The sequence below is a fragment of the Callithrix jacchus genome, chromosome 12, assembly GCF_049354715.1.
Source record: "Callithrix jacchus isolate 240 chromosome 12, calJac240_pri, whole genome shotgun sequence".
NCBI lineage: Eukaryota > Metazoa > Chordata > Mammalia > Primates > Cebidae > Callithrix > Callithrix jacchus.
Window position 1 is genome coordinate 60,110,019 of NC_133513.1, and position 26,544 is coordinate 60,136,562.

A 26,544-nucleotide genomic window follows, 5' to 3' on the forward strand; every position below is an offset into this window, starting at 1 on the left:
TTATTTTGTCTTAGAATGTTGAAATTATTTCTATGCTGTCATCTTTTTAATATATTTTTGGAAATAATTTCAAACACAAGAAATAGTTATAGCAGTGTAAAGAACTTCCATATATCCTTCATCCAAATTTGTCTCCCTTTGTCTTATTTCCCACATTGGTTTTCTTACTTTCTTTTTTTCAATTTAGCTTTTCATCTTTTTTTGATTAAAAAACTTTTTTTTTCTGAATGATTTGAGGACAAGTTGTAGACATCTTTCTCCTTTTTAGCTAAATACTTTAGTGTGTATTTTCAAAGGACAAGCATATTCACTTATGTATTTCAGTGTGTATTTTCGAAGGACAAGAATATTCACTTATATAATATCACACCATATTCAAATGTTGCCAGTTGCCCTATAAAGAACTTTTTGGCCATTTTTTTTCCTGGCCCTGAATGTATTTTTCATGTCTCTTTAATCTTTACTCTTTGTTAATATGGATCAGTTCCTCATTGTTCTTTGTCTTTGATGACACTGGTATTTTTGAAAAGTACAGGCCAATGTTTTTGCTGAATCTCCCTCCATTACATTATATTTTTATATCCATTGTTCCCAGTGAGAATTTGGAAGTAGAGGGACTGAACAAGAATGTATTTAAGTCAGCATAACCCATCCTCACTCTTCAAAAGCCAGGGAGATAAACAATTTTTGGGGGGAATATCCAGTACCTAAACTCCTAAAGGCCTGTTCAAGCTCAGAATCCTTGGAGATGTCATTTAATAGCTTGTTTTTGGGAATCTACTGCTTTCTCAAATGAGGCATGAGTTAGGAAAGAGCTCTCTTTGTAATTGGAGTTATCCAAACCAATCTCTCTCCAATTCCCACATTAAAATCTTACTTCTGAGAGAGCACACAGTAGTGTAATTTCCAATTACACATACAGACTGTCAACAGCTTCCATAGTCACAGCATATTAAAGACACCAATGGCCACAATATATCACCAGCTATCAATATAGATTGTGATAGAATCAGAAAAGATTTAGAATTCAATGTCTTCACTTTTATGAAGGAGAAGAGGCCTTGGGAGATGAAGGACTGGTGAAGGCACATACCTTGTTAGTGCCACAGCCACATAACTTCTTAGTGTCATAGCCACATCTTAAATTAACATTCTGATTTATTATTTTAACTTGAAATGATCCAGTAATGCTAAGAAAATCACTGTTTTCTTAGCAATGGCAAGAGTACAATGGCCATATTAATTAAATTAATACTGAAAAAGTGGGGAGGGAGACATAGTTCATGTCTCCAGGACTAAGATGCTATGATTCTGCCAGCCCAATTAAAAGGAGCAGGTGGATGATATGCATGGAGTATCATTGGATGGGCCTCTGTAAGGTCAGGAGGGAGACTGCATGGGGTTGTACAAGGTCACCAGAGAGACTGCAGTTCATTATTCTAAGAGCATCTTAGTTGTCGGCACATTGAATTAAGAGGCCAGTAGCAAAGATGTTCTTCCCAGTTAACAACCACAGATATGAGGGATTAGGGGTCTTTAATTCAGAGGAAAGACTCTAGCCATATAAACATAGAGATTTATTACTCACCCAGTGATGAGTGCTATGAAATCTGGGGTCAGCATCCTTCACTACATATGCTTTTGATCAGCTCTGCAAAGTTAGTTATTTATGTCAAGAGTTCTTAGCCCCAAGCTAAGTAGGGGTGCGGTTTGGGGTGGAGGCAGTGAATAGAGGAAAAGGGCTCAGAAAATTCAGAGGTCAGAAGGTTAACACTCAAATACAGGGATCCATCAACATCTGCCCAGGGGTTTTTCTGATAATATGTTTACCAGCCTAATAAATGAATTGAAAAAGATGGTATGTTTTAATATCTGTGAAATAAGTCTAGGTATTAAATAGAGCAGAGCGTTGCTTTACAGTTGTAGGAAAAAAATTCTATGCTTTAAGGGAAAATGATGCCACATCTGTAGCATATCCTTCTGAGGTGTCAGGTTCTATAATGTTCATTGTCTTTGAGCCATTTTGCAGCCCCTTCTAACTGGTAGGTAACTGATAGTTATATAAATTACATACTGCCGATAGTGATGATTGACTTCATTTCCATTTGCCGTTCATCTCAACCTTCCTTTACTGCTTATAATTTGTGCTTGTTTCATTTTTCCTTTGGACCAGTAGAAACATCTGTCTGGTTCCCTCATCATATGAGTTAAATAAAATCTTTATCATGTGTTCATTTTTATAACTGTGTAAGAGTATGATTTTACCTTTTCCTGAACATTATCTTTTAGCACAAAATCTTTCCAAATCCTGATTGTTTATGGAAAGATTCAGCTACTTGATTTTCTTGTCTTTCCAAGATTTGGTTACCCAGATCAATTTTCTGGAGAATTTTAAACTAGAACTTTTAAACATCAATCATTTAAAACACAATACAGTTGAAATTATTTTTTAATGCCATTTTCTGAATTGTTGGTTTAATTAATTGGAAATCACGGGGCTATGTGTCTAAGACACCTTCTTGTTTTACCGATTCTGCATCAAGGTTCTGATAGAAGCTGAGGGCTGGCAGTGGGAAAGGAAAAGCCAGGAAAGAGAAAGTGGAAAAGGTGCTTTTACATGCTCAGTGCTAGCATTTCACAGAAGGAAGGGCTCATGATCATGCTTAATGGAAGACTCAGACCTGGAACCCACTTCTTCAGGGTCCAAGTCCCATCCTGCTTCTCAGAAAAGGAGGTGAGATGGAAGCTTTTACTTTTATAACACAACTGTCCTCATCCACAGCCAAGATCCCCAAACTCTATAGTGTAATTCCTGTATTTCTGACGGTCTCAGAAGATGGAGGGCCTGGATGTGGCTCAGAGATGAAAGCACAAGTTCCCTTCCACCTGCCCTCCATGTCCCTCATTCTGAGCTGCAGGTGGAGGGGGTGGAACCACCCCCTGAGAAGGGGTATATGGTCTCTTTATCCCTAGCTGTTTTTCTCATGAGCTGGAGGGCCCATCATTTTGAATGATACTGGGTAAGTCACATGAATTCTCAGTCTCTCATCTGTAAGATGCAAGGGGTGCAGATAATCTTTAAGGCTTCTTTCTACTCTGACGTGGCAATAATCCAAGGTCAAGCCTTTTGGTCTGTTGAACTGTGAAGCAAACGCTACCTATTGTGGCTTTCCTTCGAGTTGAATTGGTGCCATTTGGTGACTTACAAAGGGGAAGAAGGCATTTCTCAGTTTGATGTATTTATATATGTGAGTTGCTTGGATCCAAAATAGAGTTTGCCTGGGACATTCCTTGGGATTCCTTCCCCTTTTGGATGGATTGCCAATTCCACATCATTTGATTACCTTTCTGCCTCCATGAAAGCCTTCCCTGTGGAATGTTAGGCACTGATGAAGAAATTTTGGTCAAACCAAGAACACACTCAAACTTAAGTATTTCATTAAAAACTGTTGAAAATTATTTCTTTCCCAGTGCTCTTAAAGATCATAAGATCATTGTGAGTATTAATCATAGACCTTTAGAAGTACCAGTAGGATAAGTTAACTTGACATTCAATTTCTTTTTGGTTTTGTCTCAAAATAGAATTCAAGGAAAATAAAATAATTAAACAGAAATTTCCTATATATAAAAATTTCATCCCTCAGCCAGTGGACACCATGACAGTTAAGCCTTAGTAATTCCATGCCTCTGAGTACAGCTTTTTACTTTCACAGCATTGCGCATCTGTTACCTTATTGAGTTTTAAAACAACAATGGCAGCTGTTTTCAGTTTTAGATGAAGCTCCAAGAGATTAAGTGACTTAGCCAGGGCCCCACATCTGTTAATGAAAAAGTCAGAGCCAAAACCCACTCTCCTGACCCTTCATCTTTTCCTCTTATATGGCACCATCTTACTTCCATTAGTTAGGAATGAAGTTTCTCTTTAATCATGAAACTCTTTCCCTTCTGAAGGGCAGTAGAGGTATATCATTTCTAAAAAAAAAAAAAAAACAAGATACAGATGATTTGTAATTACTTGGATCAACTTCCATTTTAGAAAAGACAGAAACAAAAAATATAGTTAATATTTACATTTTTTACAGTGAAAAGTATTTACATCATAGAGAAGAAGTACAAAATGGCATATAAAACTCTAGGACAACACAAACAGCAAGGACTACAATTTCAGCAAAAAATTGTCTGTCCATTTTTTTTCCCTTATAAGTTGAAGTACGTCAGACTAACTGTTTTCTAACCATTTGGCTAATTCAGCCAGTTCCTGCTTCATCTTTTTCATTTGATGGCTTTTCTAGAAGAGCATTAGTAATTGATCTTCCCACATCACTCTTTTGAGTTCACCTTTGATCTTTAGGGTACCTATTACATTACTGTGGTTCAAGTCATTGGCTCCTGTGGTTCCCAGTGGGTAAGAGCGCCTACTTAAAAGAGCAGTTGTGCTCATTTGCTAAAATCCTCCACATCTGGGCAGCAGCAAAACTGTATTTCAAAGAATAGACTGATTTGTTTAGCTCAGCCTTTTCATACAGAATATTTGAGTTGCAGTGAAGGTCTAGCCCTTTATTTTATGGGACCAAGACCCAGAATGGCCGTCATTGCACCAGTGACAGAACTGGAACCAGAACCTAGGTCTTCTGTCTCCCCTGCAGGGACCTCACCCTGCTGTCACAGAGCCCAGGATGGATGTATTCAGGTCAGGGAGAAAGGTCTCTTCTAAACTGAGACCACACTGCCTGTCTCTGTGTGTGCTGCCTCACTGGTGAGCAGGGCCTGGGTCAACAGATATTTCTAGAATTCCAGGTTAAAGTCTACCTGGAGGTGGAAAAGTGGGAAGCAAGACGTTTCAAACAGATGCAGCTGTTGGCTAGCTGGAGAGACTGTCCCTCACTGCCAAAACACTTGAGGAGCCATTTGTGAAGCCATCTACTCAGTAGGTTCTTAGCAAACTGTGGCCACTTGGGGTGTTTTTCCTGCTATTCACTCTCAGCCTGGAAGTTAGCAAAATGGACAGAAGATGCCACTGTCAAGGGAAATATCTGTCTTTGATCTGGTATATTCAGGCAATGGCAAACTGAATCACAGGCAATTAAAAATTAAAGTCATAAATGGAAAGGACAGAATGGTTCAGCAGAGAAACAAGTTTTGTTGAAATAGCACCTGTTAATTGGAAGAAAACCATATAGGTAGCATTCGTAAGAAGTCAAAGAGCTTACAGCTTAAGCAAAGCACTTTCCCATATCTACGTACACAAAGAACTAACATATTTCCAAAATATCCAAGGTGATTAAAAAATAGTGTGCACCAGAAGAAAATATCCAATGTTAAGAATGATAACAGAATCTCAGTGATTAAGGATCACAATAAAAATAGAGACGGAACTTAAAACACCAAAGTATGTCAAAAAGTATTTACATACATGAAGTTAGAAACAGCACAACATATGTAAAGTGAGTGTGAAGAATTAAACATTTCTGAATTATCTGAAGGCTATGAGAAGGAAGAGAAACTGTTTTATAATTAAGCTTATCATGGAGATAAAATACTGTACATTTAAATATTGTACACCAAATAACAAGAAGAAAAGTTAAAACAAAAGAGCTAAGGTATCAAATGCATAAAATCCCATTGCTTTAATAAACAGGTAAGATCGTCCTGGGCTGCTGTGGAAGTTTGCAATGTTCAGTTGGGCAGAAAGGAAGAATTAAGAAGAAGGGAACCAGATACCTTCCCTTAGGATTCTTTTCCTGGCAAAATGCTATTTTTGCTAAATTGCTGAAATATGATATGAGATTCTATAATCTTTCTTATAGAGAAAGCTCTGAAAGTTATAGACTAATTAAAATTCCCTAGAGCCCCCTTTTTAGATTATCAGCCAAAGAGGCCATGGGATGATTTTGTGCTCGGTGGAGTCTCTGGCATAACAGACTATAGGAGTTATGGATTGCTGAAGAAAAGCTGTGGTTCAAGGCACAGGGATTACTCACGGGAGGGGTCCCTTTGGTCAGTACCAAGAGGCTGCGTGTGAGGCCAGGGCCATGGGAGGCCACAGAGACCACTATGCGCTGGGATTACTACCACCCAGGGGAATGCCACTCTGGGATTGCCGGGCCCCACAGAGGGCTTCTCCCTCCTATGGTCGGCAGCCTGGTGGGGACAGGCCGGGGGCTATGGGCACTGACGTTCAACATCATGCGTATTTGAAGAACCCTGTGTGAGTGCCTCAGGACCTGGGGAGGGACACCCACACAAGTAGCTATTTCAGAAAACAGCTGGAGAAACCAGACTTCCTTGAGGGCTCCTCTCTAATTGAGTTAATATTTTGACAGGGAGACTGGAGGCTGTGACATAGAAGCGGCCAGTTCCTGTGAGTTTGTGTGCCAGAACAGCAGCTTTTGTTGCCAAGTAGTATAGTAGGACATTGCTCTGTTCTGTCTCTACCCCTGCTAGGTGAGGGCTCGTGTGACACCTGTTTTAACATGGTCCCTGCACAGCCATATTCCCAGAGACATTACTCCTTCCTGCACGAATCTGTGGTAACACCATAGAAAACACAGGTGCCGATTTTCTCTTCAACACAATCCATAAACTCTTTTGGCAACAGAACCACTTAGAGATTGCCGTTTTTTATCCTGATCATTCCAGGCATATACACTGAACTCCAGTGGCCTCAGTGATGGAAACCCTGCAGACCCCTGATCATTCATGGGAAATATTGGTGGGGGATCTTTTCTCAGGGTCTTGGATGGCCATGGAACTGGTTTGCTTACTTATGGGCTAAACCATAAACTAATGAATTGGTTAAGAAAAAGATGAGTTCTTCTATATTCTGCCATAAATACCAGGCACTCTGTTTCTCTGGATGTCTCATCACTCATTAGGGATCTAATCCCAGATTCCAACAAGCCGTGCACGGAAGGGAAGCCAAGCGCCTTCCCTCTCCAGAAGGAAAGAGCATTTCCGGAAGTGCTTGCTGGTCTTCCCAGCATGGGGAATGGTAGCCCTTCTTTGTTCACTGTGACTTTCCGCCCAGGTTTGCTGGAGGAAGGGTGGGTATCAACTCAGGCCTGAACCAGAACATCTCTTTAAATCAACAAAATCCAGTAGGCATAAGGAAAAGTGTGTTTGATTTACTGAAATCAACAGAAGAGTTACTGAGTTATAGAAGCTCCAAGTATGACACCTGGTCTTCTTTCATTTTAAAGACAAGGAAGCAGAGTCTATCCCTTTGCACTGTCGTTGGCTGCCTCCCTCCTGAGCTGAGTGTGTCACAGGCCTGTGCTGAGGAGTTTGCTCTGACATGTTGGACTGGAAACCAACAGGAAATCCTAGACACTTTGCTTATGACCATGAAACCAAAAAACATGGAAAAAAAAAAGCCCAAAACATTTCTTCACCTGTAGAACCTAATAACGGTGTTTTATTAGATTTAGAATATAAACTAAAACTAAAATTTTAGAAATGCACATTTTTCCTCTTAGAGGGAACCTACTAAGTTATCTGTCAAAGAATCTATTTAAATGAAAGGCACCAGGAGTGTTTGACAGGAAAAGAAAGCTGTCACACAGGTTGACAAGATTGTGGAAGTTTTCTCCCTGCGTGTTGTTTTGCAGAGGTGAGCTATGAGAGTGATCAGTCGGCTGTGCTGAAAAAAGTGTCAGGAGGTCTTGCGGGTAGAGGGAATGGGCAGGGGAATGGGAATGGAGACAGAAAGAGATGGAGACAAGAACAGGGAGGGAGCCCAGGGGTCTGGGGGTGGGGAGCAGATAAGACAGTATTGAAAAATAAAGAACACAGAGAACAAGGACGGATGCAGGAGAAAGGGATGAGAAATTGTCAGGGACACCAAAAGGAAATGAGACTGTGCTAGGGAGAGCTATGGCCAAGGAGCCATCAAAGCTGAAGGGCTGGGGTCAGATTCTGTGAGCAGTTGAGTTTGCTCCAGACCTTTGGAGGACATTTGGTAACGTGCTAATGAGCACCAAGAAGGTAGAAGACTCCAAAGCTCTCCCACCATCCACGAGGAGACTCGAGCCACGGGCTCCCTAGGGATGTGAACATGGCACACACAGAGAAGGTGACTGAGCCACTGGCCAGGAAAGGCCTGAGTGTTGGGAAATTACTTCTTTTTGGTAAGAGGCATGAGGGTGTACGGAGGAGCTCTGGCAGATGTCAGGTTGGGGCATGTATGTGGTTGGGAAGCCTTAGGTGAGGAGCAGGGGAGGCCTCACGTTGGGGGCTTAGCACCAGATGGCCTCACCGGGGGCGCTTCTGTCCCAAAGGAGAGTTCAGGGAAACAACTTTTTAAAAAGTCAGAAGAAACATACAACAGTTAGCAAAATGAAGACACCTTGCCTTTACATTAAAACAGAAATGATAAATAAACTTGAACCTTTAGCAAGCTATATGCAGATGAATGTTTTCTTCCAGACAAAAGACCCACTGCCTGCAGTATGGACAGATCCTTAGCAAAAATAACTACCACAAGAAAAAAAGTAATGAGTTTGTGCTTTCATCATCTAGGGGTTACTCTGGAAAATCTTTTTTTCCTAATGCTGAATCTGTGGAACCAGTAGGATCAGCGGTGACCGTCATTATGCAATTCTGAAAATTAGGTTCTGCCTTACTTTTATATATATATACCTACACACACACACACACACACACACACACACACACACACACACACATATATATTTTTGAGATGGAGTCTCACTCCGTTGCCCAGGCTGGAGTGCAATGGCACCATCTCGGCTCACTGCAACTTCCACCTCCTGGGTTCAAGTGATTCTCCTGCCTCAGCCTCATGAGTAACTGGGACTACAGGTGCGTGCCACCATGCCTGGCTAATTTTTTGTATTTTCAGTACAGATGGGGTTTCGCCATGTTGACTAGGCTGGTTTCAAACTCATGTCCTCAAGTGATCCACCCGTCTTGGCCTCCCCAAGGGCTGGGATTACAGGCTTAAGCCACCACACCTGGCCTGACTTATTTTGAAAAGTACATGAAATCCTCCATTAACTGGGCTGAAGTTTGCCACAAGACACAAATGAAATATAACTTTTTCCACTGAGATACTGAGGTAATGACGTTTAAACTTAAGACATCAGATTGATCACATGGGGAGTCTGCCCAGCATATCTACAAGGGCACAGGGGGGCAGGAGAAAGAAGGAGGGAGGTCGGGACAGGACCAGGATGGTGAAAAGGTCATAGGCTGGAGCCCTCTGAAGAGAAAAACCTCACTTAACCAGCAATATGGGGAACTGACATTTTAAAGCAAAAATAATTTGTTTTAAGTTGCTGATTTTTCTAAGAGTAAGGGCAAAAAACCCCTTATAAACATTTATGGAATTTAATTTGAAAAAGCAACCTCCTAGGTCCATCCTCATGTCTTCTCCCAAGCTGGCCACCATTTCCCCATCTTCACTATTCAGTGTCCACAATGTGTATGAGTCAGGCCTTCTTCACGGCTCCAAGGAGGGCCTCTTTGAACCTAATTGTACCAGAAATTTTAATGAACCATTCCTCGGTGATTCCATTTAATTGAGGTTTGTCTATGAAAAGCAAGTGTTTTTTCTTTTTTTTCTGAACAGCAAACACTAACAATGGTATTGTCTAGTCTTTGCATGGCTCTTTACTGTATTCCAAGTGCTTCCACAGAGATAGCCCTCACGTCACCTGGGAGGTAGACAGTGCCTGGCCCAGGTCATACCTGAGAGACTGGAGGCTCAGAGCGTGGGAGGCACTTGCTAAGGTCACTCTGCTGGCCTGCTGCGGGCTGTGCAAGCAACCGATCTCCTTACTCCCATCCCGGCCCAAGTGCTTTCCCACTGGCTGGGGAGTTGCAGGCAGGTTTATTTTGGCAGACTTTGCAATAAAATGCTTTGTCTTTGGAATGAGTGGAGTGCAATAAAAATGTCTCTTAGCAAGCAGTTTCACTGCATCTGTAATCTTACAGTGAGCCCTGGGACTGGGCTGAGTCTTCTTAGGAGGTGGCTGTGATGGGTCTGTCTTCCTCGACTGTTTAGAGCGGGGTGGCTTTCTGGCAGGAGATGAAGACCATTTGACTATATACAAATGTACAGGATCCTGTGAGTCATCTGGAGTCATCAAACCCATTCACATGTGTGTCATTTTAAATAGGGATGCCTTTTATTTCTACCATGCCCTGGGAAGGGCAGGAGGGTTGGGCGACTGGTTCACTTGGCTGTGAAAAAATCTCTAAGTTCCTACTGAGCCTCACATCACATCTGGATCAACATCTGGGTGCATTAGCGATGACTTTTGGTGCATCCAGTCACGCACATGCGCCATTGACCCCAAGCAGGGCCGCAATGGACCTGTGCAATTTGTTTGCAGCCTTGGACATACTGCTCCTCCCTGTGTAATGAGTCTGCTCTTCCTACTTTACAGTAAGCACCAAAAGAGCAGAGAGAGATGAGGTTATCAAATGAAGATCAGGGTACTTTAACCCACAAGCCTTGTGGGCCAGAGAGTATGAATGGGAGAAAAAATGAGACTTGTGCTAAAGCATTTTCTCTAACCCACCAGGGTCGAGGAAAGATGTGATTATGAATTTAAAGTCAGAATATCACCAGAATGGCCTGGTGACCCTGGTGATCCAGCCTCTCCATTTAGAAATAGTCTTGGGGAAAAATTCCTTCCAAATGTTTGTTTATTCAAGATTTTTCTTTCCTGTGAATGTCCCTGCCCTTCATTTCTGCTTTCTGCTGGCCTGTCTGCCTCCCTTCAGAGAGCGTTGCCATTTGTGTTCTGATCATATCCCACTCCCAGAGGTGCCTGGAGGTGAGAACAGGGGCATATTCACCTTTGTTCTCCACACGATGTCCACCTGGCCCTGTGGACACCTGAGGCCGTGGGTGAATGGCTGCACTCTAAGGCAGCTGGAGGGGTTGAGCTGTTGCCAGAGCTTGGCCTGGAAGGGCTGGAGGATGACGTGGGTATTGGGTCATTGTTACTGTGACCACCTGCTGGTTTGCCAGATTGACATCTGCCGTCACAGCCTAATGATTACCAGGGTCCTTCTTACTTGCAAAGTGTCCTGGATAGAACAAGAAAATATGGTCATTCTGTTCACTGAAGACGTAGGCAGCAGGTGGTTTGAGTGCATGATAAAGGGAGATGTAAGGTGTTGATTTCCAGCCACTGTTCCCTTAACAATCTTGCTAAAGGAAGAGGGCGTACTTCAGACCCTGATAGCTGCCTCCCTCCGTGCTTATTTAGTACTGGCTGGGGCACCTCTGGGCGCTGGACTAGATGGGTGAGGCTCCTGGCACTGAAGACCAGCCCAGGTGCCGGGCATGGCCACCAAGTCTTGCTTGCAGGCTTCTGTCTTCTGCTACATTGTGTTTCCATCCTTTCTAAGACAAACGCTCCTTGCTTTTCCAGCTTGGTACATTTGTCTGCTATGACACTGGAAAGAGCCCAGGAAGTAGCAGGGTTGATGGTGGCAGCACCAAAGGAAGTTGAAGGACAGGTGGGAGAGGTGACAGCTGTCTGGCCTGCATCGGGAGGAGGTTTTCCAAGTCAGAGCAGGATGGTGTGTACAGCCCCTTCTGCAGAGAGGTTGCTCACAGAACCACAATTCTCCATGAACAAGAGGAATCCAAGAGCCCGCGAAAGGGCAGCAACAGCAGAGGACCCTGACGGGGGCCGCAGCAGACACCTCAGTAGGCCACAAGAGCGGGAGGGGTGCGGGTGTGGATGCCTTGGTTTTCCTGGCTGAGCTGTAGCCCTTGGAGAGGACAGAGGCCCATCCATGCACACCTGAGGTCGCATCACACTCTGATCACCCCCTCAAACCAGGTACACCCTGGAAGGAATCAGCCGGTGACCCTCTGTCCAGGGGCAGCTTCTCCACCTCCTTCCTCCTCCAAGGCAAGGCGCTTTCCCCAAGACTCTGGGCTTGCCGGCTTCACTTCTTGGCAACTAACCAACGACCCTGGCCCTTGAGGAGGCATAGAGAAGGGGCATTTGAGAAGGAAACGCTCTGGTGATGGGCACATCCGGGGGTACCTCCCTGGCCAGGACATCCCCACCCCCAGCCGCTGGTGGCCAGACTCCCAGCCCCTCACAGTTGGGAGGTGCCCTCTCTACCCTCTTCCTTCCATCACCATCCCACTTGTCCTTCACAACCTGAGAAGTGAGCATGGCCCAGGCTTGAGCTCACTTGAAGATTCTATTGAGGAAAGGAGCTTGAGCCCAGAATGGGGACTGCCTGTGTGCAGGTCCATCTCCTCCGTCTGCTTCATAACGTCCCTCCCGGCTGGCTTAGTCCTCTGCTCTTTCTGTCCACATTGGCCACTGCAGGAGCTTCTGTCCTCTGCACCCCTGCCCTCACTGGCCATACCCCTCACTTAGCACTTAGCATACCCGTCCCTGATGGGTGTGCTCCTGGTGGCTCCGGTGAAGCTCCTGGAGGGTGGATGGGTTTGCTGTTGGTTGTGCTCTGGTGAAGCTCCTAGAGGAGCTGGGTCTTACAGTCTTAGGGGCCACTTCCCTCTCCTTTCCAGCCTGGCAGGAAGCACAGTGTCTGCCCACAGCAGGTGCTTAGCAAAGCCAGCTGATAACTCAGGAGATGGTAGATGTGTATGAGCCTGGATCGATGGCTGGATTGTAGGGGAGGCACTGAGCTAGGTCCCGCCAGCACCTGTGAGTAAGAAAGTCCCTGCCCTCTGACAGTTCACTATCAAATATGGAAGAGCCCCTTTGCACACTCTCACATAAGGTGGAGGAAGAAAAGAACACTGAGTTCCAGGCATTGCAGGGAGGAAAGACTCTACCAACTGAGGAGCCCAGAACCAGCTCTCCAGGGCCATGGGATCTGAGCTGGGCCTTGAAAGGAGACAGATAAGAAGCAATGGCATCTCCAGCTAAGGGCCTGGCTCGAGCAAGCCTGTGGATGGGCAGCAGAGTGTGGGCACTGGGTGAGTGGCAGACCCAAGAAAGGAGGTGGGCTCACTGAGGAAGGCCCCGGGGGTGAGGGAGGCAGTGGCCCTCTATATCCACCTGAGTCTCCTTCTGCAGGTGCGTGGCTGTTTCTCAGAGCTGAGCTTTTCTAGCTGCCAGAGGTCATTTTGCATGTGGATGGCAGTGAATTCTGCCTGAGTGGCTAAGATGAGGCTCCCTTCCCTGCACCATCCTCCCGCTTCCTACACCATAGTTCGGGGCATCCTGCTTCAGCGACCCCTTGGGAGTTCTGCTCCCTTGAGAGGCGAATAGCTGCTCCTTCCCTGCTTTCCCTCTTGGTTCCACATCTTGGTATGGTGTCCTCTTTTCTGAAGGTTCACAGGAAGCCTGCTCTTTGCTTTTGAAATGATGTGGAGTCTTGGGGACTTGACATCTCAAGCTGGCTGAAAATGTGTCCAAGTCCAGGGCAAGGGGGGAGACAGGCTGGGGGGAGTGTGTGAGGTGGTGCATGGGAGGGATACAGAGGGCTTGAGAGGAGGGAGGCGGGCGGGCCTCCCCATGCCAGTGCAGCATCCCTGAACGTTTGTGGGGCTTGGGGATTCCCGCATGTGCCAGGTGGTCAGAGCTGTATTGCTTTCACTCTGATACATCCTCAGTGCCAAGACCTCTGTGATAACCTCTACAGCATTCTTGCCCTAAGGAAAGCTGACCCTACTCCTGGGTGGCGCAGGTCTACTCGAAGTTTTGTTATTCGGGGTTACATAGCACACACCTGCCACACACAGTTTTGCAAAACCAATGCCATGCATAATATTGTCACAGCCAAATAACTCTAGGTGGCGGGGGCCATGGAATGCTTCAGCATCCACAATCCTCCCAGGAGGTGACCTGCCCATGGGGCCAGAGGGCCTTAGGGTGTCAGGGCTGGAAAGTTTTATGGAGGACACCCATGTCTAGCTTCTTTACTTGACGCTTGGGGAAACAGACCTGGAGTAAGGTGCTCAAGGCCACATTGTGAGGTAATGGTAGAGAAAGAACTAGAAGCTGAGTCTCTGGACTTGCTGGCCAGTGCCCTCCTCCTCTTACAGGCTGATGCCAACCCTCCCCAGCTCCATCCTATCCTATTCTGCCAGGGGAAGGCAGGACTGGGGAAGGGAGAGTAGCACAGGGTGGGGCTAAGATGGGGCGGGGTGGGAATGTGTGGAAGGAGCCTCCTCTTCCCTCAGCAAAGTGTGGCTTCCCTTAGCCCACATGACCATAGCCACATAAGTCTCAGCCTTGGGGAGAGGCACCATTTGGGCCAGAAGACCTGGTCCCACTGCCACCCATGGGGTACTGGCTAGTCCTTGCAGGTATCCAGGTGGACAATGCTGGACATGTGTCTTGCTGTGCCAGAGCACAGAGCCACATATACTGGAACCAGAGAGTGAATCTCAGGAGATAAACAGCCTTAAGACCCAGCGCCTTGCAATTTGCAAAGAACTTTCACCAAATGCTCAGTGGGCAGGGCTGAGTGCATCTCTGGTTCCCTGGGCAGGCAGTTCTCACCAGGAGGTGCTACAAGTCCCCCAAAACAGAGAGCGTGTCTTTCTCCTCTCTCCTCTGCAAGCCCTCTGTGGCACCTGCCCCTCGGGTTGGCCTTTTCCTGGTCCCTCCTGCATCTCACATGCCATCACCAGATCGTTCCTTCTTGCCTGGGTGTCTTGGTCTGCTGGGCGTTCGTACGGACTCCCAGCTACTGTGTAAACGCTTTGACCATGTGTCTCCCTACTTCTCATCTCTTTCTACTGCATCTGACACACAGCCAAGATTCAAGTGGGGAGGCTCGGGGGCAGAGACCTGCAATCAGGAGATTGGGGTGCAGACTGGTAACAGGGTGGGGTCCTGGCTGAGCAGTACAGCAGCAACAACCATGTGTGGAGACGATGTGCTTACACATGCGGGACTAAGCCTTGGGGACTGCAGTCCACTGGGCAAGGCATTGTGGGCTCCGAAATAGGGCCAAGCCTTTTTTTTTTTTCTGTGACCACCAGGTGGCATGAAGTGATGTGTGCGACCCGCCTCAGTTACGGCAAGGACCTTTGCCCATCCCCTGGGCTTCCCAGCCACCGCTGTCTCCTCTCTACTTGTAAAGTTGTCTTTACACATATTTCTATTTGATTATGTAGAATCTTATGACTTTGAATCCTTCGTGGCAGTAGCTGAGGTGTTCTAAGTAAATAAATAACCCTAGGACAGGAACAAAAGAGGTTTCTCTGCCCAGTTACCCAGGATATTCACCTAACACTGAATCTCCGCTTCCCGGGCTCCAGTGAATGCTCTACTCTGTTCTGAGATCATCAGTGAGCTGTGATTGCCCCGGCCAGAGCCTGAAAGGGAATCAGGCCACGGATTCGAAGAACGGGGTTATGCCCTGATTGCTCGGGACCTTAGCTGGAAAGGGAGGAGTGTGGAGATGGGAACACCCGCAGTGAGGGTGACTGAATTCTCAGGGGCAGAGAATTGGGGCTGGGCTGCATTATGACTTTTGGGGTTCCTGGGCAGTTTTGTCTTCCTCCATTAAAAAATATAAAAAGTTAATTTTTTTTAATTTAAAAAATTATATCTGTATTTTTTGAGACAGAGTTTTGCTCTTGTTGCCCAGGCTAGAGTGCAATGGTGTGATCTTGGCTCACTGCAACCTCTGCCTCCTGGGTTTAAGCAATTCTCCTGCCTCAGCCTCCAGAGTAGCTGAAATTACAGACATGTGCCACCATGCCTGGCTAATTTTGTATTTTTAGTAAAGATGGGGTTTCTCCATGTTGGTCAGGCCGGTCAAAAATTGTATTTTACAATTGTGCTGGTAGACAAAAACAATCCTGGCTGGATTCATTGTTATATATTCACTTTTTTCTTTTAAATGTAGAAAGGTGAAAATTAAAATAGTTTTGTGGCCTCTAAAAGTATTCTGTGGCTGCTGGAGAAGTCCCTGGGCTCCAGGGCCATGAGAACTGGCCCGGGGCAAGAAGCATCACTGGGTTCGGATGAGCCCTGTTTGTGTCCACAGAGATCAGCTATTGTTCACTACTGTGCGGCCTCACTTTTCTTTTTCTTTCCTTGTTTTTTTTTTTTTTTTGTTTTTAAGGCAGGGTCAAATTTTGTTGCCCAGGCTGGAGTGCAGTGTTCAATCATAGCTCACTGCAGCCTCAAACTCCCAGGCTCAAGCAATCCTCCCACCTCAGCCTCTGGAGTAGCTGGGACTACAGGCGAGTGCCACCAAACCTGGCTGAATTTCGAAAAATGTTTTTGTAGAGACGAGGGTCGAGCTGTACCCAGACTTGGTTCACTTTTCAAATGAGGAAGCCAAGACTTAGAGGAGGAAGTTGTCCAAGTCCCAAGCTAACCTAGTGACGTCTGGGGTAAGAATGCTGAGATAGTCCTTTTGGGTCTGAGCTGCCTGTTATTTCAGGGCGGTGAGTGTTGCGAGTGTGGCCTTGTCCCCACACATGGCAGGGGTGTGTCTAATGACTGAAGCCCACTAATTTAGGGTTTTGTGTGACAGCATGTGGACAGAATCTGGGTTTAAATTTCCCCTTGCGCTAAGAAGAAAGGATGTATAAAGAAAATGTAAAATGTAAACCAGATGGGGATGTATGTGAACCACTGGAGTAATCTGCTGTTCAAGCTTTAGAAGCACGAATTCATGTTGTCAAACAGCTAATAATAAACCTGTATGTTACACCATAGGAAAGACATCAGTAGTCATTAAAACCAGTTTCCTGAGACCTTTTCTAAGCAATCTACTAAATATGGAAAACAATACCACCTTATTTAAAAAAAAATAAAAACAACTTCAGATTGGCCCAGCCCATGCCCAGATCTATGCATGTTTTGTGAATACCAGGCTGGAGTGGAGCCTCAGATGAGGCAAAGCTCCTTCAGCTGCTAGTTGTGAGTGAACCCACAAATCATAATCAGCTCAACGGCCATGATTAGCAATAGCGGCTACTAGGGATTGTAGCTCAAAGCAAAGCAAAGCAAAACAAACGAAAACCCACCATAACCCAACAGAAAAGAGCAAATGGCTCCTTTGAAACCCTGGGGGCCCTTAGCACAACTGAATGCTCACTCAGTAAGCACTGTGATGAACTCGGGATCTGTAACAGCACACATGGCTCGATGGAGTCCCCCCCGCTTTGTTGAACTTCACATTTCAAAACTTTACTCCATACTTCTGAGGACCCTACTTCTGGGACTTCCCGCTTTCACAGGAGAGAATGTATTTAATATAATGATTAATCAGGATCATGAATTGCCATGTTTCATTTTTTTAATAATGAAGATCCACAAGGGTTTAAAATATTCTTAGACACACCTAGCTTGGCAAATATCATGGACCGCTACATTTGTGTGAATTCACACATGAGCTAGCCAGCACCTGAGTTCTGGCTGGCCCCCTTTGGCACCAGGACACAATAATTTATTAAGCTTCAATACTTAATAAGTGTGCACAAATATCATGCAGACATTACGACCATACTCACAAACAAAAAGTGTATTAGAGACATAGACTTATGCAAAACATCTTGTAAACAAAAGGGAAGAGGTTGGTATTTTCTGTACAAAATATGCAGGTTTTTCTTTTTTAATAATCTGTAAGAGGCATCATACTTCTGGCATTTTCAAAAAGTGAAAACTGTATAAAAATAAATATTCTATGTACAAACACACACAGGCCAATCCAAGGTTAGAGGCATCACTGCAAAACAAAAACAAAAACAATGTTCTGTTAGTTTCAGTGGGTCTGCAGAGGTTTATTTCCTTTGTAGGAAGGGAGGCAAATGCTATACTGGGTTGGATGGGAGCTCTGGACAGGGGAACTGTGGGAACCATGAGCCCCTAGGCGGAAGAAACTGGTGGCTACCTTAGCTTCCTGAGGGCGGGAAACCAAGTTCACCTCTCTGTTCACCTTTGTGGGCACTAGAGGGCACTCTCTTTCTCTGCTGGCTTTGGAGGCCTGACTTGTAATGACTGCATTGTCCCAGATTAGACTTACGCTGTGAATGAATAGTCATGAAGGTCTCCGGTTGCTTCTCCAAGACATTGCAGCTTTTGGTGGTGGCTGTTCTTCCCCTGCTAAGCTCAACCATTTCTATCTCCTAACCACTGGCAGCAACCTTAAAGAGGAATTTTTTTTAGGGGGCAAGGGTTTGGAGGTCTTGTTCGACACACCTCTGACCTGCTTTTGTGGTGTTTTAACTAGATCTAGGTGGAGCTTGGTAGGAGGAGGAGGACAGGCTCCAGGGTCAGATTCTGGGGAGGCATCTCTCTTGAGTGTTGAGCTTTTCCTTCTGGGGTTAGGGGGCGCTTTAGGTACCCAGGCAAGTAGGTGTTCAACATTGGCCTGGGATCTTGGTGGTTTCACCGCTTTTACCCAACCCAGTGCACTAATGAGATTCTGGGCATCTTAGCACAGGGGAGCTTGTTCATCTCATAGTAAGTGTGACTCTTCTGTCACTGGAACAGGACTGGATTCGTTGAGCACAGACTCTTGAACAGGTTGGAGTCTCCAGCCCCTTAATGAGGCTAAACCTTGAGACAACGGTGGTGGGGGCTTGGTGAGAAGATTTGGAGTGAGAGGTAAGGTGGAGGGAGACGGCATGGGGCAGCATAGCAGCTGCCACTATTGCTGGGGACCAAGGCGGGGCTTCTGGGTTAGTTAGCAAGCAGATGTCCCCTGTCAGCCTGGGCAGCCCTGCGCTCTGGGGATCCATGGTTGAATGGGGCGATTACGTGCAACGGCACAGCCCTGTGCTGTCAGACTGATGTAATGATGGCAAATGCCAAGGGCAGTGTGAATCAATGGAAACTCATTGTCGGTAGGAACTCTGGGAGCCCAGGAGAGATTGTGCTGCAGGTCACATGTGTAGTGGCATGAAGCTCTACCAGCTTAAATACAAGGGGAGTGGTAGAGTGGTGAGTAGCACAGCCCCTATGGGAGGCACAGTAGCATGTGAGATCAGAGTGTAAGCAACTGAGACGTCCTACATCTAAGACACGTCCTCATGTGTCATAAACGACCTCAGAGGAACTCTATGAGTGTAGCTGATTGATGTCTAAGGTAAAAACATGATCTGAAACTTCTTGGGCAAGTTCCTTGGGGGAAAGACACTATGTACATTGAACACGCAAAGCATAAAGATGTCACCTGTGTGGCTGCATGGACATTCCACAGAGAGTCTGCTGATACCTTAAGAAGCATTTTTAAATGTTCTTTAAGAGTGTGCGGTGTATGGGATGTTTAATGGGCATCCTGCCTTTGAGACAGTGCCTTTTTGACCTATGTCTCGCTGCCTCATCTGTAGCAAGGCAGAATGGAAATTGTGGGAACTGTATGGCACTGTTGAGAATGGAGCCCCAATGCTAATCGATGGGAAACCTTACCTTGTTCCAGCAGCCCTGGACTGGTAAGCCGTCTTCGCCCTGCAAGGAGAAAGGAAGGCAGAGGGCTCAGACTACCTGTGACAGTCCACCAAATGGGCAGGACAGGGGTAACAAGGGCCACACACATTTTGGCAGCTGATCAGGATGTGGCCCACCCACTCTTGTCTATTTCTTTTCTCTACTACAGGTCAGAACCTCAGAAAGAGGTGGAGACAAATTCGGCTGTTTTCCCATTGGCTAAGGTCACATGCAGCCACAGTGCAAGGCCAGTAGGAGCTGTCCTCACCTGCGGGACCAGCAAGCAGAGATGTCCTTGTGTGCCATGAAGGAACAGTCTCTGCGCTGGCCCTGTGGAGTGCTGGCTGCTCACGGGCAAGCCACTCAGCACGAGGGGGCCTCAGTTTCCACCTCCATAAAACCTGGGCAAGGGCAGTTGCTTGAAATGACCTCTAAGGGCCCTCCCAGCTCTCTCATTCTCTTATTTGTCTCTCTTCCTAAGCAGAGGGAGGAGGACATGTAGACAGTCCCTCTCTGATGATCAACCCTAGGATGGGGTGAGGGGCATGAAGGGACAGGCAGCCTCATGGGTATTGCAGTGCAGCCCTGAGATGCCTTCGGCAAGAAGACAATGGTTCCTGGCAAAGTCTTAGCCTTTGCTGGGAATTTGGGGGTGCAATGCGGTAGCCGTGTAGGAATCAACTGCACACTGTCAGTCTCCTGTGTTGCTAACAACTATGCAGCCCATTTAGCCTGGAGATGTTTATGTTCCACCCTCAGTGATAGAAACCTTCCTGAGTCTTCTCAGGCCCTCATCTCCCCTCCTCACTGGCATACCCTTTGGGGGATCTAGAAATCTAGAGACCAGGTGGAGAAGGTGAGGCTGGGCCAAAGGTAAAGATCTGGTTCTCAGTCCAAGTCTGCTAGACAGGCAGAGCAAGGAGATGGCCACGGGGCTCCAGAAGACTGGAGCAAGTGCTTAGTCCTGAGGGAGCTTGTGGAATGGGAGTCCTCTGCTGTCCTGGTCTAACGTCATCCACCCACGCCAGGAGCTGAAACCACTCATCACCTGGCATTCAGCAGGGATTGGTCCCAATATGGATAGCCTAGGAAGTCTGGTTATCTCGTACTAAAAATCACCATCAATAGCTACCCCCGTCCCCCAAGTCCATAATAACACAGAGGAGGAGGCAGAGTGAGAAACAACAGGGGGAAGACACTCCTCCGGTAAAAGTAATAGAAAAATGGCATAGTGACATGGGATGTTAGGGAAGAAAACGCCATTTTACATGGAGAGTCAAATCAGGGCGACCTTCATTTTCCCCTCTGGGTTGGGGAGGGGAATGCAGGGGGAGGTGGTGCATTCCACAGTTTCAGGGTGACCCTGGGCCCCTTCCCCAGCCTGCCATGGTGTGGTGCGACACACGTCACATGGATGCTGGGAGGGAGAGGAGCCTCTGCGGGCCTGAGCGGCATTCCCATTGGCACGTGGATGGTGGCAGCGGGTATGGAGGACAGGGCAGGCAGAGAATGAAAAGTAATGAGCAGAGAGGCCAAGGCAGCTGCTGGCAGAATTAAAGGTGCCTGGATTGTGGGAGGGGATTGTGGCTGAGGGAAGACCTAGCTGGTGCTCAAGGGAGGTGCTTTGATGGGACCAGAAAGTCCTGGTTGAGAAAGGTGCCCGTGCCGGCTGCATGCGGGAAGTCTCAAGTGGGGAAGGTGCACGTACAGGCTGCATTCAAGAAGTCTGGGTGGAGAAAGCTGGCTGTGCAGGCTGCATGCATGGGGTCTGGCAGCACCATCGGGGACAGGAAGCATGCTACCTACCCGCTTGCTCTGCACTCTACTTTCGTTGCACGCACTCCTCCTAAAAAGGCCCTAACACCGTTCAGTGGGCTCTACAAACACCTCTCAGGGTCACGCAGCATAATTTCTTATATCTTATCCTCTTTTGTCAGAGAGAATTCTTGTGTGACCCCAGGGTGGGGATGTGACACCCCAAATTCTCATTTATTACTGGTAAGATAAAATAACTCTTGAACTCCAAACCTATCAGGGAAATCTGGGGAGAGCAGTGTTCCCTTCTGCTTCTTTTGCAGTAAGAAGATCAGCCTGCAGGCTTAGACTGTCCATGCCAGAGAGGGACCAGGCAGGCAGGAATAAACTGCCACCAGTTAGCCTGGGATGTGCTTGGAAGAGGGGTCCTTAGCTGTCTCCCTTCCTCCTCCTCAACTATATTCTCAACCTTTTCATCTCTCCCAGACTCTTCAGTAAGAAGCCATTTGACCATGAAAGAAAGGGACAAGAAAGGGTCTGGTACTGTCTTTGGAGATTTAAGCAAAAAGAACAAACCCTTTAGGATCTGAAAACCTAATCCTGGACCATCAGACCATTCCCTGGTTCTGATGGTGTCACCTGGGCAGTGGCCCATGACCCAACTAGGAAGAATAGGCAGGTGGCTCCTCCTTCACCTCACTTCCAGAGCTTCTCAGTCTATTCTGTTGGTAATCATGCCGTTCTGTCCCTCAAATCATGTGATGGAAGAGGCAGGGGATACAGGGCTGACTCAGGCATCTCATTCACATGTTTTGCTGGATGTTCAGCCAGCGCATTCTGAACTAACTGCACTGCCTCAAGGAAAAGAAGTCATGGTTCTGAGAACTAGTCCAGAGAACCCATTTTCCTAGCTGAGGTCTCTGGTGGCAGCTTTGTCTAGAATCAGTTTGGAGAGGAGTATCAGAGGCAGCCAAAGCCAGCTTCAGGGTGGGAGGGCTGGCTCACATCAGGTGGATGTGCATTAGAAGCAGCTGCAGCAGGAAGCCAGGAAACATCCGGGTAAACTTCGCATGCAAGACGGTGGCGTGGCTGGGAGCCCCCAGAGTACCAGCCAAGGTGTGGGGTGACCCTTGGTGTCTACAGAGTGAACAAGTGGGACATGGAGACAGGGAGGATGGAAAGGAGTTTGGAGGGTGGCTGGGGAGGCAGGCGGTATGAATCACACACGTGGGGAAGCCCAGACTGGCCATGCAGGCAGGCAAGAGCAATGCCATACCAATGGGCATGGGGCATCCAGTCCGTCCAGCCCTGGTAACCCCGGCTCCCCTTTCTCTCCTTTAAAACCTCGGTGTCCCTGTTCATAAAACCAACCACGATGATTATTCAGGTAAAGGCTGGCCAGCTCCAATCATAGAGTGGAGAGGCCCAGTCCTACCCTGGCCAGGATGCAGGACCCTTGAGGCATCTACAAACAGGGGCTAAATCCCAGGTGATCCCCCATCTCCTAAATCCAGCTTTTGTGCTCTCTTTGTGCCCTGGAGAGTTCAGCTTTGCATCTGGACAAGCTGCCCCCTCTCCTTTAGTCTCCCTCTCTTTACAGACTCACTTGGTGTAAACACAGACAAACTTCAACTTAGTACATCATAGTTATTAGAACCTTCAAATGGGTTGAAAGGCACTGGAGAAGCCCAGCAGACGTGCATGATCATTCACTGTTGGCTCTTTTGAGAAGGCTTCCCGTGGGGTGTCTGTCTACCGACTCTGGTCTGCAGCTTTAAAGGTTTTAGCTGGATGGCTGGTGAGCACTGGGAGGCTGTGCATCAGAAGCCCCTCATCTAGCCCTGCTCTGCCCAGTTTTGAGCATCAGTGGCCCTGAGGAGATGCTAACTCTGGTTCCTGCATCCTGACCGAGTGAGGATTCAGACAGCTTGAATGGCCGGCCCACAGAGGTGGCCACAAAACAAAGAAGGCAAATCTATGGCTCACAAATGCTACACTGGCTTCCAAAGCCATCCTTGAGCTAAGAGCTTAGGCCTTCCCTGAAAATCCCTTTCCTAGTGGTGTCTTCACTTCCACACATCAATTGTTCTGTATCTTCAAAGGAAAAGGATTCAAAGGCAAGGGATTTAGCCAGAATTACTTGCAGCTGTGGTTAGAAAGCAACTCCAACAGCAGGCAGAATTTCATCAGTCAAAGGAACAGATAGATTCTGGTAGCATTGGTGTAGACATTTGGTTCTCAGTTTATTTGCCTTCTTTGTTTCCAACTTGCAAACCTCAAGGATAAAAACCAGAACAAGTGATAAACAAAAACATACCAACGGGCAGGGGGCATCTAATCCAGGCGCTCCTTGGTCTCCCTTATCCCCTTTAGGCCCTCTAGAGCCTTTCTTCCCCCTCTCCCCCTGGAAATAATGGTTTAGTCCGAGAAAAAACAACAACATCAAAACTTTAGGAACATTCATGTGTTAAGGTCAGAGACAGAAAAAGAGGGAAAAAGAGATGCTTTTAATTAGGATATTCTCCCCAATAGGATTTCGAGTCAATACCCACCTCCTCTCCCTCCCCAGGTTCCTGAGAATTTGGCTAAGGTGGGTGGGAGAGGGAGGGGAGGATGGCAGCAGGGCTCAGAGCTGCAGGTGGAGGGAACCACGGATGGAAGATTTTGGTGGCCAGTTTTGCTAATACTAAGCCCAGGGTGGGTCTGTGTGGTACACAGTGGCTAGGGACCCACTTCCTTCTCTTCAAGGATCTTTTTTGAAAGGCTATGGGCTGACAACTTTTTCCACAATTAATGTCTATCCTTTCAACATTCTACTAGGAGGCAAAGTGATTTTGCTTGGAGCCCTGGGGTGTGTGTAAACATAGCATGTATGAGCACATGCACACATGTGCTTGTGTACATGTGTGTATATGTGTGTACGTGTACAAGCATGTCCTTGTATATACATGCGTGCATGCACATGTATGTGTGTTGGTATGTGCTTGGGCACATGAACACGTGTGTTTGTATGCATGTGTCCATGTGCACACATGTGTGTCCTTGTGCACATATGTGTGTGTGTGTCCAGGGCTCATGGATGACCCCTGGTTCTCAGCTGGGTTCTCCTGTTCTATGTGTATCTTGCTCCATCTTGGTCTTGCTTCATCTTTGTCAGACAGTTATTTGTATGTGAAGGTGTTGGTTTAAGGAATTCATTTGTTTCTGAAAAGCTGCAGTAAACATCATTTTTCTAAATTGAATTCTATTTTGTATGTGCCAGAGTCCATTTAAAGAAGGGCTGTGGGGAATTCTTTTTTAAAATGAAGCATCACCTCTTTAATGAATTTGCATTTGCATTTTTATATGTATGTTTCCTAAAAAGGGGGTGCAGTGTGCCCGTAGGAAGTCTTCCTGGGAGCTCCTCTCCTCTCTGGAGGGGGATTATCTAATCCTGTTGAAGCTTGGGGACTTCAACTGTGTCGTTCCAGGGTCGTTTGAAGGCTGAACAGCATGTGGGTCAGAACAAAGGCTTGAAGTCAGAGTTGGTTCTGACAGCAGCATGACCTTGTGAAGCTACTTTGAACCTTTGTTTCCTTACTTGTAAAATGGGTACGATAACACCTGCCTCAAAAATTTGTTCTGAGGCTGGGCAAAGTGGTTCATGTCTGTAATCCCAGCAGTTTGGGAGGCCAAGGCAGGAGGATTGCTTGAGGCCCGGAGTCCAAGGACAGTCTGGACAACAAAGCAAGACCCCATTTTTGCAAAGAATGAAAAAATTAGGTGTGGTGGCATGTCCCTGTAGTCCTAGCTTCTCAGGAGTCTGAGGCAGAAAAATTACTTAAGCCAAGGACAGGAGTTTGAGGAAGCTGTGAATAATGATTGCACCACTGCACTCTAGCCTGGGCAATAGAGCAAGACTCTGCCTGAAAAAAAAATTCTGAGGTGTTTGTGCCCATTAAATGCTTAATAATGGCACATAGCATGTACACAGAAAATGATAGCTGCTTCATAATGATGATAATAATTATGATTTCTTTTTAGCTCGTATAGGAGCCAAAGGTTGGGGTCATAGGTTGTCACGTGCAGTGTTCCTGCAGTGGAAGGCTGCCGGGTAAAATTCATTAGAGGAAGGCAGAGGATAAGAATATTTCTGGCTGGGCGCGGTGGCTCATGCCTGTAATCCCAGCACTTTGGGAGGTTGAGGTGGGTGGGTCACCTGAGGTCAGGAGTTTGATACCAGTGTGGTCAACATGGCAAAATCCTGTATCTACTAAAATTACAAAAATTAGCCGGGTATGGTGATGGGCACCTGTAATCCCAGCTACTCAGGAGGCTGAGGCAGGAGAATTGCTTGAATCCAGGAGGCAGAGATTGCAGTGAGCTGAGATCTCGACACTGCACTCCAGCCTGGGAGACAGAGTGAGACTCTGTTTCAAACAAACAAAAGAATATTTTTGGTGTTCCTTCATTTCTTTGGAAATTATGCAAATTTCTCTATTCCAGAGGTTGTCTGCAACCAGTGCATTATTCTAAATGAATTTTCTAAAAGTGCAAATCCTTACTTAGAAATGAACATGTGTTTAAGATGACATATGTATGCACATATTAGGTATATTTCCATCAGCCTGAAATTTTGTCTGCCAGTAAGAACATCATGCCACAAATCATCCCCAAGGTGCAGACCAGCAAAACCACTAGCTATTTGGGTGGGGAAGCCATCTGATAAACTCTCTCAGGGTGCGGCCTCTCATTCTGTGGGTCTTGAGCAGTTTACTAATGAAGAAGATGGGCAAATCTGCCAGAGTGGGGAACCCCAAGTCCAGGATACCCCTGGGGTAACAGAGGGTTGGCGTGTTCCAGACTGTCACAGCAGGGAATGGATACTATGGGTGTTGTATTCTAAAAATCTGGGCAATTGCTCCAAATCAGGTGTCCTTTGAAGCTACTGGAGTAGTAGCATCACCTGCAGTCTCCCTGCCTCCCACCCTCAGAGAGCGACACAAAAGAGACCCTGGCAAAGAGGGAACCCTAATTGGTAAGGGAGAAAGGGGTGAATAAAGTCAAGGAGCAAAGGCTTCTTAAAAACATGGGTAAATGTATGAAGGTGGACTTTGGAGGAGATGAATGGAAAGCTGGTGAGGGGGAAGGGAAAGGGTGAAGGACATGGGATTATTATAATGGAATGAACATATGGGGGAGAAGGAGTAAAGGAGGAGGCCAAAAGAGATAGTGGGAGAGGTGAGAAGGCAAGACAGAGTTAGGAAGCAAGACACACATGCACACACACATGCGTGCACCCCCTGCCCCAAAGTTGGGCATCTCAGAGAACAGAAGCAGCCTCACTGCATGCACGCAGACCTTTTCAGCTGGCTGGTTTGCAGGCAGCCCCACAGTAACACCTGATTTTCCTAATGATTAAATTGCCAGATTCATGCCACCC

The 26,544-nt window shown here is 46.6% G+C and overlaps 1 protein-coding gene across 11 annotated transcripts in view; it reads right to left on the reverse strand.

Moving 5' to 3' along the window:
• Window positions 1–17,213: 17,213 nt before the first annotated feature.
• Window positions 17,214–26,544, reverse strand: part of COL13A1 (collagen type XIII alpha 1 chain) — a 90,799-nt gene continuing 81,468 nt past the window's right edge. For 8 of the 11 annotated variants that reach the window (XM_078345677.1, XM_078345679.1, XM_078345675.1 and 5 more), the window contains 3 exons: window positions 23,440–23,526; window positions 19,350–19,388; window positions 17,214–17,664 (listed from right to left, as the gene is read on the reverse strand). In XM_078345677.1, the coding sequence (XP_078201803.1) occupies window positions 17,662–17,664; window positions 19,350–19,388; window positions 23,440–23,526 (129 nt within the window). In that variant the 3' untranslated portion in view covers window positions 17,214–17,661. Of the gene's footprint in view, window positions 17,665–19,349; window positions 19,389–22,398; window positions 22,477–23,439; window positions 23,527–26,544 lie in introns of all 11 variants that reach the window. The other 3 variants (XM_078345678.1, XM_078345674.1, XM_078345672.1) reach the window with 2 other exon arrangements.